The sequence below is a fragment of the Bombina bombina genome, chromosome 1 (genome assembly GCF_027579735.1).
Source record: "Bombina bombina isolate aBomBom1 chromosome 1, aBomBom1.pri, whole genome shotgun sequence".
In the NCBI taxonomy this organism is placed as follows: Eukaryota; Metazoa; Chordata; class Amphibia; order Anura; family Bombinatoridae; genus Bombina; species Bombina bombina.
This window is the reverse complement of record NC_069499.1, coordinates 1,494,183,506-1,494,198,789: the sequence shown is the minus strand read 5'-3', so window position 1 is coordinate 1,494,198,789 and position 15,284 is coordinate 1,494,183,506. Positions and strand designations below refer to the sequence as shown.

At 38.8% G+C, this 15,284-nt stretch overlaps 1 protein-coding gene across 3 annotated transcripts in view; it reads right to left on the bottom strand.

The window, feature by feature from the left end:
- Positions 1-15,284, bottom strand: part of RHOT1 (ras homolog family member T1) — a 241,997-nt gene that overhangs the window by 102,362 nt on the left and 124,351 nt on the right. For all 3 annotated transcript variants that reach the window (XM_053707478.1, XM_053707488.1, XM_053707494.1), the window contains exons 15-16: positions 14,420-14,550; positions 13,898-13,981 (exon numbers count right to left, since the gene is read on the bottom strand). In XM_053707478.1, coding sequence (XP_053563453.1) covers positions 13,898-13,981; positions 14,420-14,550 — 215 coding nt within the window. The remainder of the gene's footprint in view (positions 1-13,897; positions 13,982-14,419; positions 14,551-15,284) is intronic.

The following is a 15,284-nucleotide window of genomic DNA, read 5'->3' as shown; positions in this document are numbered from 1 at the left end:
TTCTCTCTTCAGTAGAGGCCATAACTGAAGAGCTCTGAGAATCGCACGGAGTTCCAAAATATTGATTGGTAATCTCGCCTCTTGAGATTTCCAAACCCCCTGCGCTGTCAGAGATCCCCAGACATCTCCCTAACCTGAAAGACTCGCATCTGTTGTGATCACAGTCCAGGTTGGACGAACAAAAGAGGCCCCTTCAACTAAACGATGGTGATCTAACCACCAAGTCAGAGATAGTCGAACATTGGGATTTAAGGATATTAATTGTGATATCTTTGTATAATCCCTGCACCATTGGTTCAGCATACAAAGCTGAAGAGGTCTCATATGAAAATGAGCAAAGGGGATCGCGTCCGATGCTGCAGTCATGAGACCTAAAACCTCCATGCACATAGCTACTGAAGGGAATGACTGAAACTGAAGGTTCCGACAAGCTGCAACCAATTTCAGACGTCTCTTGTCTGTTAAAGACAAAGTCATGGATACTGAATCCATTTGGAATCCTAAAAAGGTTACCCTTGTCTGAGGAATCAAAGAACTTTTTGATAAATTGATCCTCCAACCATGTCTTTGAAGAAACAACACTAGTTGATTCGTGTGAGATTCTGCAGAACGTAAAGACTGAGCAAGTACCAAGATATGGTCCAAATAAGGAAACACCGCAATACCCCGCTCTCTGATTACAGAGAGTAGGGCACCGAGAACCTTTGAAAAGATCCTTGGAGCTGTTGCTAAGCCAAAAGGAAGAGTAACAAATTGGTAATGCTTGTCTAGAAAAGAGAATCTCAGGAACTGATAGTGATTTGGATGAATCGGAATATGAAGATATGCATCCTGTAAGTCTATTGTGTACATATAATGCCCTTGCTGAACAAAAGGCAGAATAGTCCTTATAGTCACCATCGTGAATGTTGGTATTCTTACATAACGATTCAAAATTTTTAGATATAGAACTGGTCTGAAAGAATTCTCCTTCTTCGGGACAATGAACAGATTTAAGTAAAACCCCAGACCCCGTTCCTGAAAAGGAACTGGCACAATTACCCCAGACAACTCCAGGTCTGAAACACACTTCAGGAAAGCCTGAGCTTTCTCTGGGTTTACTGGAATGCGTGAGAGAAAGAAACTTCTCACAGGCGGTCTTACTTTGAAACCTATTCTGTACCCGAGAGACAATGTTCTGAATCCAATGATTTTGGACTGAATTGATCCAAATATCCTTGAAAAATCTTAGTCTGCCCCCTACCAGCTGGGCTGGAATGAGGGCCGCACCTTCATGCGGACTTGGGGGCTGATTTTAATCTTTTAAATGGCTTGGATTTATTCCAGACTGAAGAAGGCTTCCAATTGGAAACCGTTCCTTTAGGGGAAGGATCAGGTTTCTGTTCCTTATTTTGTCGAAAGGAACGAAAACAGTTAGCAGCCTTAAATTTACCCTTAGATTTTTTATCCTGAGGCAAAAAAGCTCCCTTCCCCCCAGCGAAACAGTTGAAATAATCGAATCCAAATGAGAACCAAATAATTTATTACCTTGGAAAGAGAGAGATAGCAACGTTGATTTAAAAGTCATATCAGCATTCCAAGATTTAAGCCATAAAGCTCTTCTAGCTAAAATAGCTAAAGACGTATATCTAACATCAATTCTAATGATATCAAAAATGGCATCACAAATGAAATTATTAGCATGTTGAATTAACTTAACAATGCTATACACATTATGATCTGGTACTTGTTGCGCTAAGGTTTCCAACCAAAAAGTTGAAGCAGCTGCAACATCAGCCAAAGAAATAGCAGGCCTAAGAAGATGACCTGAACATAAATAATCCTTCCTTAGATAAGATTCAAGTTTCCTATCTAAAGGATCTTTAAAAGAAGTACTATCTGCCGTAGGAATAGTAGTACACTTAGCAAGAGTAGAGATGGCCCCATCAACTTTGGGGATCTTTTCCCAAAACTTCAATCTATCAGTCGGCAAAAGATACAGGCCTAGATTTAGAGTTCGGCGGTAGCCGTCAAAACCAGCGTTAGAGGCTCCTAACGCTGGTTTTGGGCGCCCGCTGGTATTTGGAGTCAGTGATTAAAGGGTCTAACGCTCACTTTTCAGCCGCGACTTTTCCATACCGCAGATCCCCCTACGCCATTTGCGTAGCCTATCTTTTCAATGGGATCTTTCTAACGCTGGTATTTAGAGTCGTTTCTGCAGTGAGCGTTAGAGCTCTAACGACAAGATTCCAGCCGCCTGAAAATAGCAGGAGTTAAGAGCTTTCTGGCTAACGCCGGTTTATAAAGCTCTTAACTACTGTACCCTAAAGTACACTAACACCCATAAACTACCTATGTACCCCTAAACCGAGGTCCCCCCACATCGCCGCCACTCGATTAAAATTTTTAACCCCTAATCTGCCGACCGCCACCTACGTTATACTTATGTACCCCTAATCTGCTGCCCCTAACACCGCCGACCCCTGTATTATATCTATTAACCCCTAACTTGCCCCCCACAACGTCGCCGCAAGCTACTTAAAATAATTAACCCCTAATCTTCCGACCGCAAATCGCCGCCACCTACGTTATCCCTATGTACCCCTAATCTGCTACCCCTAACATCGCCGACCCCTATGTTATATTTATTAACCCCTAATCTGCCCCCCACAACGTCGCCGACACCTACCTACTCTTATTAACCCCTAATCTGCCGAGCGGACCTGAGCGCTACTATAATAAAGTTATTAACCCCTAATCCGCCTCACTAACCCTATCATAAATAGTATTAACCCCTAATCTGCCCTCCCTAACATCGCCGACACCTACCTTCAATTATTAACCCCTAATCTGCCGACCGGAGCTCACCGCTATTCTAATAAATGTATTAACCCCTAAAGCTAAGTCTAACCCTAACACTAACACCCCCCTAAGTTAAATATAATTTTTATCTAACGAAATAAATTAACTCTTATTAAATAAATAATTCCTATTTAAAGCTAAATACTTACCTGTAAAATACATCCTAATATAGCTACAATATAAATTATAATTATATTATACCTATTTTAGGATTAATATTTATTTTACAGGCAACTTTGTAATTATTTTAACCAGGTACAATAGCTATTAAATAGTTAAGAACTATTTAATAGTTACCTAGTTAAAATAATTACAAATTTACCTGTAAAATAAATCCTAACCTAAGATATAATTAAACCTAACACTACCCTATCAATAAAATAATTAAATAAACTACCTACAATTAACCTAACACTACACTATCAATAAATTAATTAAACACAATTGCTACAAATAAATAACATTAAATAAACTATCTAAAGTACAAAAAATAAAAAAGAACTAAGTTACAGAAAATAATAAAATATTTACAAACATAAGAAAAATATTACAACAATTTTAAACTAATTACACCTACTCTAAGCCCCCTAATAAAATAACAAAGCCCCCCAAAATAAAAAATTCCCTACCCTATTCTAAAATACAAATATTACAAGCTCTTTTACCTTACCAGCCCTGAACAGGGCCCTTTGCGGGGCATGCCCCAAGAATTTCAGCTCTTTTGCCTGTAAAAAAAAACATACTATACCCCCCCCCCAACATTACAACCCACCACCCACATACCCCTAATCTAACCCAAACCCCCCTTAAATAAACCTAACACTACCCCCCTGATGATCTTCCTACCTTGTCTTCACCATGCCAGGTTCACCGATCCGTCCTGGCTCCAAGATCTTCATCCAACCCAAGCGGGGGCTAGACATCCACTGAAGAAGTCCAGAAGAGGGTCCAAAGTCTTCCTCCTATCCGGCAAGAAGAGGACATCCGGACCGGCAAACATCTTCTCCAAGCGGCATCTTCTATCTTCTTCCATCCGATGACGACCGGCTCCATCTTGAAGACCTCCAGCGCGGATCCATCCTCTTCTTCCGACGACTAGACGACGAATGACGGTTCCTTTAAGGGACGTCATCCAAGATGGCGTCCCTCGAATTCCGATTGGCTGATAGGATTCTATCAGCCAATCGGAATTAAGGTAGGAATTTTCTGATTGGCTGATGGAATCAGCCAATCAGAATATAGTTCAATCCGATTGGCTGATCCAATCAGCCAATCAGATTGAGCTCGCATTCTATTGGCTGATCGGAACAGCCAATAGAATGCGAGCTCAATCTGATTGGCTGATTGGATCAGCCAATCGGATTGAACTATATTCTGATTGGCTGATTCCATCAGCCAATCAGAAAATTCCTACCTTAATTCCGATTGGCTGATAGAATCCTATCAGCCAATCGGAATTCGAGGGACGCCATCTTGGATGACGTCCCTTAAAGGAACCGTCATTCGTCGTCTAGTCGTCGGAAGAAGAGGATGGATCCGCGCTGGAGGTCTTCAAGATGGAGCCGGTCGTCATCGGATGGAAGAAGATAGAAGATGCCGCTTGGAGAAGATGTTTGCCGGTCCGGATGTCCTCTTCTTGCCGGATAGGAGGAAGACTTTGGACCCTCTTCTGGACTTCTTCAGTGGATGTCTAGCCCCCGCTTGGGTTGGATGAAGATCTTGGAGCCAGGACGGATCGGTGAACCTGGCATGGTGAAGACAAGGTAGGAAGATCATCAGGGGGGTAGTGTTAGGTTTATTTAAGGGGGGTTTGGGTTAGATTAGGGGTATGTGGGTGGTGGGTTGTAATGTTGGGGGGGGGGTATAGTATGTTTTTTTTTACAGGCAAAAGAGCTGAAATTCTTGGGGCATGCCCCGCAAAGGGCCCTGTTCAGGGCTGGTAAGGTAAAAGAGCTTGTAATATTTGTATTTTAGAATAGGGTAGGGAATTTTTTATTTTGGGGGGCTTTGTTATTTTATTAGGGGGCTTAGAGTAGGTGTAATTAGTTTAAAATTGTTGTAATATTTTTCTTATGTTTGTAAATATTTTATTATTTTCTGTAACTTAGTTCTTTTTTATTTTTTGTACTTTAGATAGTTTATTTAATGTTATTTATTTGTAGCAATTGTGTTTAATTAATTTATTGATAGTGTAGTGTTAGGTTAATTGTAGGTAATTGTAGGTAGTTTATTTAATTATTTTATTGATAGGGTAGTGTTAGGTTTAATTATATCTTAGGTTAGGATTTATTTTACAGGTAAATTTGTAATTATTTTAACTAGGTAACTATTAAATAGTTCTTAACTATTTAATAGCTATTGTACCTGGTTAAAATAATTACAAAGTTGCCTGTAAAATAAATATTAATCCTAAAATAGGTATAATATAATTATAATTTATATTGTAGCTATATTAGGATGTATTTTACAGGTAAGTATTTAGCTTTAAATAGGAATTATTTATTTAATAAGAGTTAATTTATTTCGTTAGATAAAAATTATATTTAACTTAGGGGGGTGTTAGTGTTAGGGTTAGACTTAGCTTTAGGGGTTAATACATTTATTAGAATAGCGGTGAGCTCCGGTCGGCAGATTAGGGGTTAATAATTGAAGGTAGGTGTCGGCGATGTTAGGGAGGGCAGATTAGGGGTTAATACTATTTATGATAGGGTTAGTGAGGCGGATTAGGGGTTAATAACTTTATTATAGTAGCGCTCAGGTCCGCTCGGCAGATTAGGGGTTAATAAGTGTAGGTAGGTGTCGGCGACGTTGTGGGGGGCAGATTAGGGGTTAATAAATATAACATAGGGGTCGGCGATGTTAGGGCAGCAGATTAGGGGTACATAGGGATAACGTAGGTGGCGGCGGTTTACGGAGCGGCAGATTAGGGGTTAAAAGTGTAATGCAGGGGTCAGCGATAGCGGGGGCGGCAGATTAGGGGTTAATAAGTGTAAGGTTAGGGGTGTTTAGACTCGGGGTACATGTTAGGGTGTTAGGTGCAGACTTAGGAGGTGTTTCCCCATAGGAAACAATGGGGCTGCGTTAGGAGCTGAACGCTGCTTTTTTGCAGGTGTTAGGTTTTTTTTCAGCTCAAACAGCCCCATTGTTTCCTATGGGAGAATCGTGCACGAGCACGTTTTTGATGCCGGCCGCGTCCGTAAGCAACTCTGGTATCGAGAGTTGCATTTGCGGTAAAAATGCTCTACGCTCCTTTTTTGGAGCCTAACGCAGCATTTGTTTGAACTCTCGATACCAGAGTTAAATTTATGGTGCGGCCAGAAAAAAACCCGCGGAGCGTTAACAGCCCTTTTACCGCCGAACTCTAAATCTAGGCCACAGTTTCTTAAACCTTGAAGAAGGAGTAAAAGAAGTACCCAGTCTATTCCATTCCCTAGAAATCACATCTGAAAAAATCAGGAACTGGAAAAACCTCAGGAATAATTACATGAGGTTTAAATACCGAATTTAAACGTTTATTAGTTTTAATATCAAGAGGACTAGTCTCCTCCATATCTAATGCAATCAACACCTTCTTTAATAAGGAATGAATATACTCCATTTTAAACAAATATGAAGATTTGTCAGTGTCAATATCTGAGGCAGAATCTTCTGAACCAGATAGATCCTCATCAGAGATAGATAAATCAGAATGTTGTCGGTCATTTAAAAATTCATCAATTTTATGAGAAGTTTTAAAAGACCTTTTACGTTTATTAGAAGGCGGTATGACAGACAAAGCCTTCTGAATGGAATTAGAAACAAATTCTAATATCCTGAACATTAGATGTTGAAGGAACAGCAACATGTAACAAGTTTACAACAAATGCACTTAGCTTTGGTAGAACCAACATCAGGCAGCAGGATTCCAGTAGTAGATTCTGAGACAGGGTAAGTTTGAGACATCTTGCAATATGTAAGAGAAAAAATAACATATAAAGCAAAATTATCAATTTCCTTATATGACAGTTTCAGGGATGGGAAAGAAATGCAACAAAATAAGCCTCTGGAAACCAGAAGCAAAAAGAAATGAAGACTTAAATAATGTCAAAAAGTTTGGCGTTAAGTATGACGCCCAACTGACAAAATATTTTTTGGCGCCAAGAAAGTCTGCAAAAAACACGAGCATCATAGATGACGCAACTACGTGAAAAAACGGCGCCAACTAAGACGCCGGAAATGACGAAACTACGTCAACAAACGTAATTCTCGCGCCAAAAAAGTCTCGCGCCAAGAATGACGCAATAAATTATAGCATTTTGCGCTCCTGCGAGCCTAACAGCCCGCAATTTAGAAAAGAGAGTCAATTTGAAAATTTCAGGTAAGAAATTTTTTTTTCATATGCATTACCCAAATATGAAACTGACAGTCTGCAAAAAGGAAATATACTGATAAACCTGAATCATCGCAAATATAAGTACAAACATACATTTAGAACTTTAAATATAAAGTGCCAAACCATAGCTGAGAGTGTCTTAAATAAAGGAAACATACTTACCAAAAGGCACTCATCTACATAAAGTAGATAGCCTAACCAGTACTGAAACGAGAATTAGCAAAGGTAATGGTATATAAGAGTATATCGTCGATCTGAAAAGGGAGGTAGGAGATAAATCTCTACGACCGATAACAGAGAACCTATGAAACAGATCCCCGTTAGGATGACCATTGTATTCTATAGGTGATACTCCCTTCACATCCCTCTGTCATTCACTGCACTCTGAGAGGAACCGGGCTTCAAAAAAGCTGAGAAGCGCATATCAACGTAGAAATCTAGCATAAACTTACTTCACCACCTCCATAGGAGGCAAAATTTGTAAAACTGAATTGTGGGTGTGGTGGGGGTGTATTTATAGGCATTTTGAGGTTTGGGAAACTTTGCCCCTCCTGGTAGGATTGTATATCCCATACGTCACTAGCTCATGGACTCTTGCCATTTACATGAAAGAAATATAAGATAAGGAGGATTTTGAGATGCAAGCTAACTAGGTGTACTCTCCCTGCAAGATCAGCCTTTTTCATTGGGTTGTGGTTCCATTTAGCAGAGCAAGTTATTTTACATACAATTATATACCCAAAAGAAACATTTCCCACAAATTTTAAACTCTGCAGCTGGTATACAAAGTCATTGTAAACACATTAAAGGGGAACCAAATTTAAAGTACTCTGTCATTTTAAGCATGTTAAAGTTGCTGCTTTATTTCTTTCATGTAATTAGCAAGAGTCCATGAGCTAGTGACGTATGGGATATACATTCCTACCAGGAGGGGCAAAGTTTCCCAAACCTTAAAATGCCTATAAATACACCCCTCACCACACCCACAATTCAGTTTTACAAACTTTGCCTCCGATGGAGTTGGTGAAGTAAGTTTGTGCTAGATTCTACGTTGATATGCGCTCCGCAGCAAGTTGGAGCCCGGTTTTCCTCTCAGCGTGCAGTGAATGTCAGAGGGATGTGAGGAGAGTATTGCCTATTTGAATGCAGTGATCTCCTTCTACGGGGTCTATTTCATAGGTTCTCTGTTATCGGTCGTAGAGATTCATCTCTTACCTCCCTTTTCAGATCGACGATATACTCTTATATATACCATTACCTCTGCTGATTCTCGTTTCAGTACTGGTTTGGCTTTCTACAAACATGTAGATGAGTGTCCTGGGGTAAGTAAATCTTATTTTCTGTGACACTCTAAGCTATGGTTGGGCACTTTGTTTATAAAGTTCTAAATATATGTATTCAAACATTTATTTGCCTTGACTCAGAATGTTCAACTTTCCTTATTTTTCAGACAATCAGTTTCATATTTGGGATAATGCATTTGAATTAATCATTTTTTCTTACCTTTCAAAAATTTGACTCTTTTTTCCCTGTGGGCTGTTAGGCTCGCGGGGGCTGAAAATGCTTCATTTTATTGCGTCATTCTTGGCGCTGATTTTTTTGGCGCAAAAATTCTTTTCCGTTTCCGGCGTCATACGTGTCGCCGGAAGTTGCGTCATTTTTTTGACGTTATTTTGCGCCAAAAATGTCGGCGTTCCGGATGTGGCGTCATTTTTGGCGCCAAAAGCATTTAGGCGCCAAATAATGTGGGCGTCTTGTTTGGCGCTAAAAAAATATGGGCGTCGCTTTTGTCTCCACATTATTTAAGTCTCATTATTTATTGCTTCTGGTTGCTAGAAGCTTGTTCACTGGCATTTTTTTCCCATTCCTGAAACTGTCATTTAAGGATTTTGTTCAATTTTGCTTTATATGTTGTTTTTTCTATTACATATTGCAAGATGTTCCACGTTGCAACTGAGTCAGAAGATACTTTAGGAAAATCACTGCCGGGGCTGGAGCTACCAAGCTAAGTGTATCTGCTATAAATTTTTGGTATCTGTTTCTCCAGCTGTTGTTTGTATTGCATGTCATGACAAACTTATTAATGCAGATAAAATTTCCTTTAGTACTGTTATATTACCTGTTGCTGTTCCGTCAACATCTAAATTTCAGAGTGTTCCTGATAAACATAAGAGATTTTATTTTTTAAATCCATTTAGAAGGCTATGTCTGTTATTTCTCCTTCTAGTTTACATAAAAGTCCTTTAAAACTTCTCTTTTTTTCAGATGAATTTTTAAATGAACATCATCATTCTGATACTGATAATGGTTCTTCTGGTTCAGAGGTTTCGGTCTCAGAGGTTGATGCTGATAAATCTTTGTATTTGTTCAAGATGGAATTTATTCGTTCTTTATTTTAAAGAAGTATTAATTGCTTTAGATATAGAGGATTCTGGTCCTCTTGATACTGAATCCAAACGTTTAAATAGGGTTTTTAAATCTCCTGTAGTTATTCCAGAAGTGTTTAATCTCCCTGATGTTTTTTCTGAAGTAATTTCCAGGGAATGGAATAATTTGGGTAATTCTTTTACTCCTTCTAAACGTTTAAGCAATTATATCCTGTGCCATCTGACAGATTAGAGTTTTTTGGGACAAAATCCCTAAGGTTTGGGGCTGTCTCTATTCCTGCTAAAATGTACTACTATTTCTACGGCATATAGTACTAAATTTAAGGATCCTTTAGATAAGAAAATTGAATCCTTTCTAAGAAAAGTTTACTTATGTTCAGGTAATCTTCTTAGACCTGCTATATTTTTACCGGATGTTGCTGCAGCTTCAACTTTTTGGTTAGAAGTTTTAGCACAACAAGTAACAGATCATAATTTTATAGCATTATTATTATTCTATAACATGCTAATAATTTTATTGGTGATACCATCTTTTGATATCATTAGTGTTGATGTCAGGTATATGTCTCTAGCTATTTTAGCTAGAAAAGCTTTATGGATTAAACTTGGAATGCTGATATGTCTTCTAAGTCAACTTTGTTTTCCCTTTCTGTCCAGGGTAATAATCATTTTTTCGTTCTTTTTTTCATAATAAGGAACAAAAGCCTGATCCTTCATCCTCAGGAGCGGTATCAGTTTGGAAACTTTTTCCAGTTTGGAATATATCCAAGCCTTATAGAAACCTATAGTCAGCTCCTAAGTACCCATGAAGGTGCGGTCCTTTTTTCCAGTTCAGCTGGTATGGGGCAGATTACGTTTTCTTCAAAGGAATTTGGATCAATTCCGTTCTCAACATTGTTTCAGAAAGGTACAGAATTGGCTTCAAGTTAAGGCCTCCTGCTAAGAGATTTTTTTTCTTTCCCGTGTCCCAGTTAACACAGCAAGGCTCAGCATTTCTGAAATGTGTTTCAGATCTAGAGTTGGCTGGAGTAATTATGCCAGTTCCAGTTCTGGAACAGGGACTAGGGTTTTATTTTATCTCTTCATTGTACCAAAGAAGGTCAATTCCTTCAGACCAGTTCCGGATCTATCAATATTGAATCGTTATGTAAGGATACCAACATTCAAGATGGTTACTGTAGGACTATTCTGCCTTTTGTTTAGTAAAGGCATTATATGTCTACAATAGATTTACAGGATGTGTATCTGCATATTCCGATTCATCCAGATCATTTTTAGTGTCTGAGATTCTCTTTTTAGACAAGCATTACCAGTTTTGTGGCTCTACCGTTTGGCCTAGCCTCAGTTCCAAGAATTTTTTTCAAAGATTCTCGGTGCCCTTCTTTCTGTATTCAGAGAACGGGGTTTTGGTATTTCCTTATTTGGACGATTATCTTGGTATTTGCTCAGTCTTCTCATTCGAAGAATCTCATGCGAATCGATTTGTGTTGTTTCTTCAAGATCATGGTTGGAGGATCAATTTACCAAAAAGTTCATTGATTCCTCAGTCAAGGGTAACCTTTCTGGGTTTCCAGATAGATTCAGTGTCCATGACTCTGTCTTTAACAGACAAAAGACGTCTAAAATTGATTTCAGCTTGTCGAAACCTTCAGTCACAATCATTCCCTTCGGTAACCTTATGCATGGAAATTCTAGGTCTTATGGCTGCTGCATCGGACGCGATCCCCTTTGCTCGTTTTCACATGCAACCTCTTCAGCTCTGTATGCTGAATCAATGGTGCAAGGATTACACAAAGACATCTCAATTTATATCTTTAAAAACCGATTGTTCGACACTCTCTAACGTGGTGGACAGATCACCATTGTTTAATTTAGGGGGCTTCTTTTTGTGCTTCCGACCTGGACTGTAATTTCAACAGATACAAGTCTCACAGGTTGGGGAGCTGTGTGGGGATCTCTGACGGCACAAGGAGTTTGGGAATCTCAGGAGGTGAGATTACCGATCAATATTTTGGAACTCCGTGCAATTTTCAGAGCTCTTCAGTTTTGGCCTCTTCTGTAGAGAGAATCGTTCATTTGTTTTCAGACAGTCAATGTCACAACTGTGGCATACATCAATCATCAAGGAGGGACTCACAGTCCTCTGGCTATGAAAGAAGTATCTCGAATTTTTTTGGTTTGGGCGGAATCCAGCTCCTGTCTAATCTCTGCGGTTTATATCCCAGGTGTAGACAATTGGGAAGCGGATTATCTCAGCCGCCAAATGTTCCATCCGGGCGAATGGTCTCTTCACCCAGAGGTATTTCTTCAGATTGTTCAAATGTGGGAACTTCCAGAAATAGATCTGATGGCGTCTCATCTAAACAAGAAACTTCCCAGATATCTGTCCAGATCCCGGGATCCTCAGGCGGAGGCAGTGGATGCATTTTCACTTCCTTGGAAGTATCATCCTGCCTATATTTTTCCGCCTCTAGTTCTTCTTCCAAGAGTAATCTCCAAGATACTGAAGGAATGCTCGTTTGTTCTGCTGGTAGCTCCGGCATGGCCTCACAGGTTTGGTATGCGGATCTTGTCCGGATGGCCTCTTGCCAACCATGGACTCTTCCGTTAGACCAGACTTTCTGTCGCAAGGTCCTTTTTTCCATCAGGATCTGAAATCCTTAAATTTATAGGTATGGAGATTGAACGCTTGATTCTTGGTCAAAGAGATTTCTCTGACTCTGTGATTAATACTATGTTACAGGCTCGTAAATCTGTATCTAGAGAGATATATTATAGAGTCTGGAAGACTTATATTTTTTGGTGTCTTTCTCATCATTTTTCTTGGCATTCTTTTAGAATGCCGAGAATTTTTTTCAGTTTCTTCAGGATGGTTTAGATAAGGGTTTGTCTGCAAGTTCCTTGAAAGGACAAATCTCTGCTCTTTCTGTTCTTTTTCACAGAAAGATTGCTATTCTTCCTGATATTCATTGTTTTGTACAAGCTTTGGTTCGTATAAAACCTGTCATTAAGTCAATTTCTCCTCCTTGGAGTTTGATTTTGGTTCTGGGAGCTCTTCAAGCTCCTCCCTTTGAACCTATGCATTCATTGGTCATTAAATTACTTTCTTGGGAAGTTTTGTTCCTTTTGGCCATCTCTTCTGCCAGAAGAGTTTCTGAATTATCTGCTCTTTTCTTGTGAGTCTCCTTTTCTGATTTTTCATCAGGATAAGGCGGTGTTGCGAACTTCTTTTGAATTTTTACCTAAAGTTGTGATTTCCAACAACATTAGTAGAGAAATTGTGGTTCCTTCATTATGTCCTAATCTTAAGAATGCTAAGGAGAAAGCATTGCATTCTTTGCATGTTGTTAGAGCTTTGAAATATTATGTTGAAGCTACTAAGTCTTTCCGAAAGACTTCTAGTCTATTTGTTATCTTTTCCGGTTCTAGAAAAGGCCAGAAAGCTTCTGCCATTTCTTTGGCATCTTGGTTGAAATCTTTAATTCATCTTGCCTATGTTGAGTCGGGTAAAACTCCGCCTCAGAGGATTACAGCTCATTCTACCAGGTCAGTTTCTACTTCCTGGGCGTTTAGGAATGAAGCTTCGGTTGATCAGATTTGCAAAGCAGCAACTTGGTCCTCTTTGCATACTTTTTCAATTCTACCTTTTTGATGTATTTTCTTCTTCTGAAGCAATTTTTGGTAGAAAAGTACTTCAGGCAGCGGTTTCAGTCTGAATCTTCTGCTTATGTTTTTTATTAAACTTTATTTTGGGTGTGGATTATTTTCAGCAGGAATTGGCTGTCTTTATTTTATCCCTCCCTCTCTAGTGACTCTTGTGTGGAAAGATCCACATCTTGGGTAATCATTATCCCATACGTCACTAGCTCATGGACTCTTGCTAATTACATGAAAGAAAACATAATTTATGTAAGAACTTACCTGATAAATTCATTTCTTTCATATTAGCAAGAGTCCATGAGGCCCACCCTTTTTGTGGTGGTTATGATTTTTTTGTATAAAGCACAATTATTCCAATTCCTTATTTTATATGCTTTCGCACTTTTTTTATCACCCCACTTCTTGGCTATTCGTTAAACTGAATTGTGGGTGTGGTGAGGGGTGTATTTATAGGCATTTTAAGGTTTGGGAAACTTTGCCCCTCCTGGTAGGAATGTATATCCCATACGTCACTAGCTCATGGACTCTTGCTAATATGAAAGAAATTAATTTATCAGGTAAGTTCTTACATAAATTATGTTTTTTCTCTCTTAATCAATATGGCTATATCAGGTTTATCTAAGAATAAAAAGCTTACCAACAAATACTTTTCTTGCCCATACACATAAACTGTGTTTATAGCATAAAACGACCTGTGCTCCTCCCGTATTCGCATCTGTCTCTGCAAGATAAACAGAAATGGCATTATAATTATACTTTCAGGATCTTGAGTAATATTATATTAATACAAACAAGATATCAACGATTTGAGAACAGTCAGCACATGCTGGCCACCACCTAAACCAGTCATGGCAAACATTGGCACTCCTGATGTTCCAGAACTACATTTCCCATGATGCTCGCTTGGACTTCAGTGTGCCTAAGCATCATGGGAAATGTAGTTCTGAAACATCTGGAGTGCCAAGGTTTGCCCTCACTGCTTGACCTTCACAAAAGCAAAGAAAAGCAATTATTTCCTTATCTAATTAATACATTTATGTTACTTCTATAGACTCACATTTTTCTCATTTGCAACAATGAAGACAGCATATCTAATAAAAATGGTGGTACAGAAACAAATATAATATGTCAATCTTGGAGTTAATATTTTTTGCTTTACCATGAGATTCCTTCCTAAATGTGACTGTAGAATTCCACTTTTTCCACATCCTTTGGAACCAATAACATTGCACCTGAACACGTTCCGCTGTGTCTGCCTTTTGTGCAGATCAATCTTCTTATCCCGAGTAACTGAAATGAAGTTGAAGATCCAATGAATGATGATGAGAACTATCCAACCATGATATTCTAAAGATAGTTGTGCATAACAAATGTTATTTTTAAAAAGATCACGGTATTTGTTTAGACCCTGTCAAAATCGGAGGGTCCCAACTTTATTACAAAAAAGGGTGAGCATGCGAACTTGTACTGGATTGTTATTTGACAGAATTCAATGTGCAAAGCACAACTTTGATTTAAGAGTTGTGGTGAATAGCTAATTTCTATAGGTTACTATGTTGTATTTTGTTAAAAATAGTTAAAAAGCTGAAACATATATTCCACTGCATATATACCCATTAAACACTAAATACAATGTATGCACCTCCTGATTATGGGTACCGCCATTTTGGAACCTAGGTTTCACTGCACATATGCAAACACATCTGCTCTGGAATGCAGTGAAAGCGGCACCTATGACTAGAGAGAGGTGCTGAATAACTTCTATGCTTCTAAATGTATTTAATGTCCCATTAGAAAAGGGGAAACCGTTTTATATTCCCTGTTCAATCCCTTCCCATTACAATGACAATATCTGCTGCAAGATATTATATATGACTAATAGATTAAAGAGTCAGTAAGCACTATGAGATTGTAATTTTGCTTTGTTCTCTTGGTATTATTTGTTGAAAGCTAAACCTAGGTATGCCCATGTGCTAATTTCTAAGCCATTGAAGCCACCACTTATCTCAGTGCATTTTTTACTG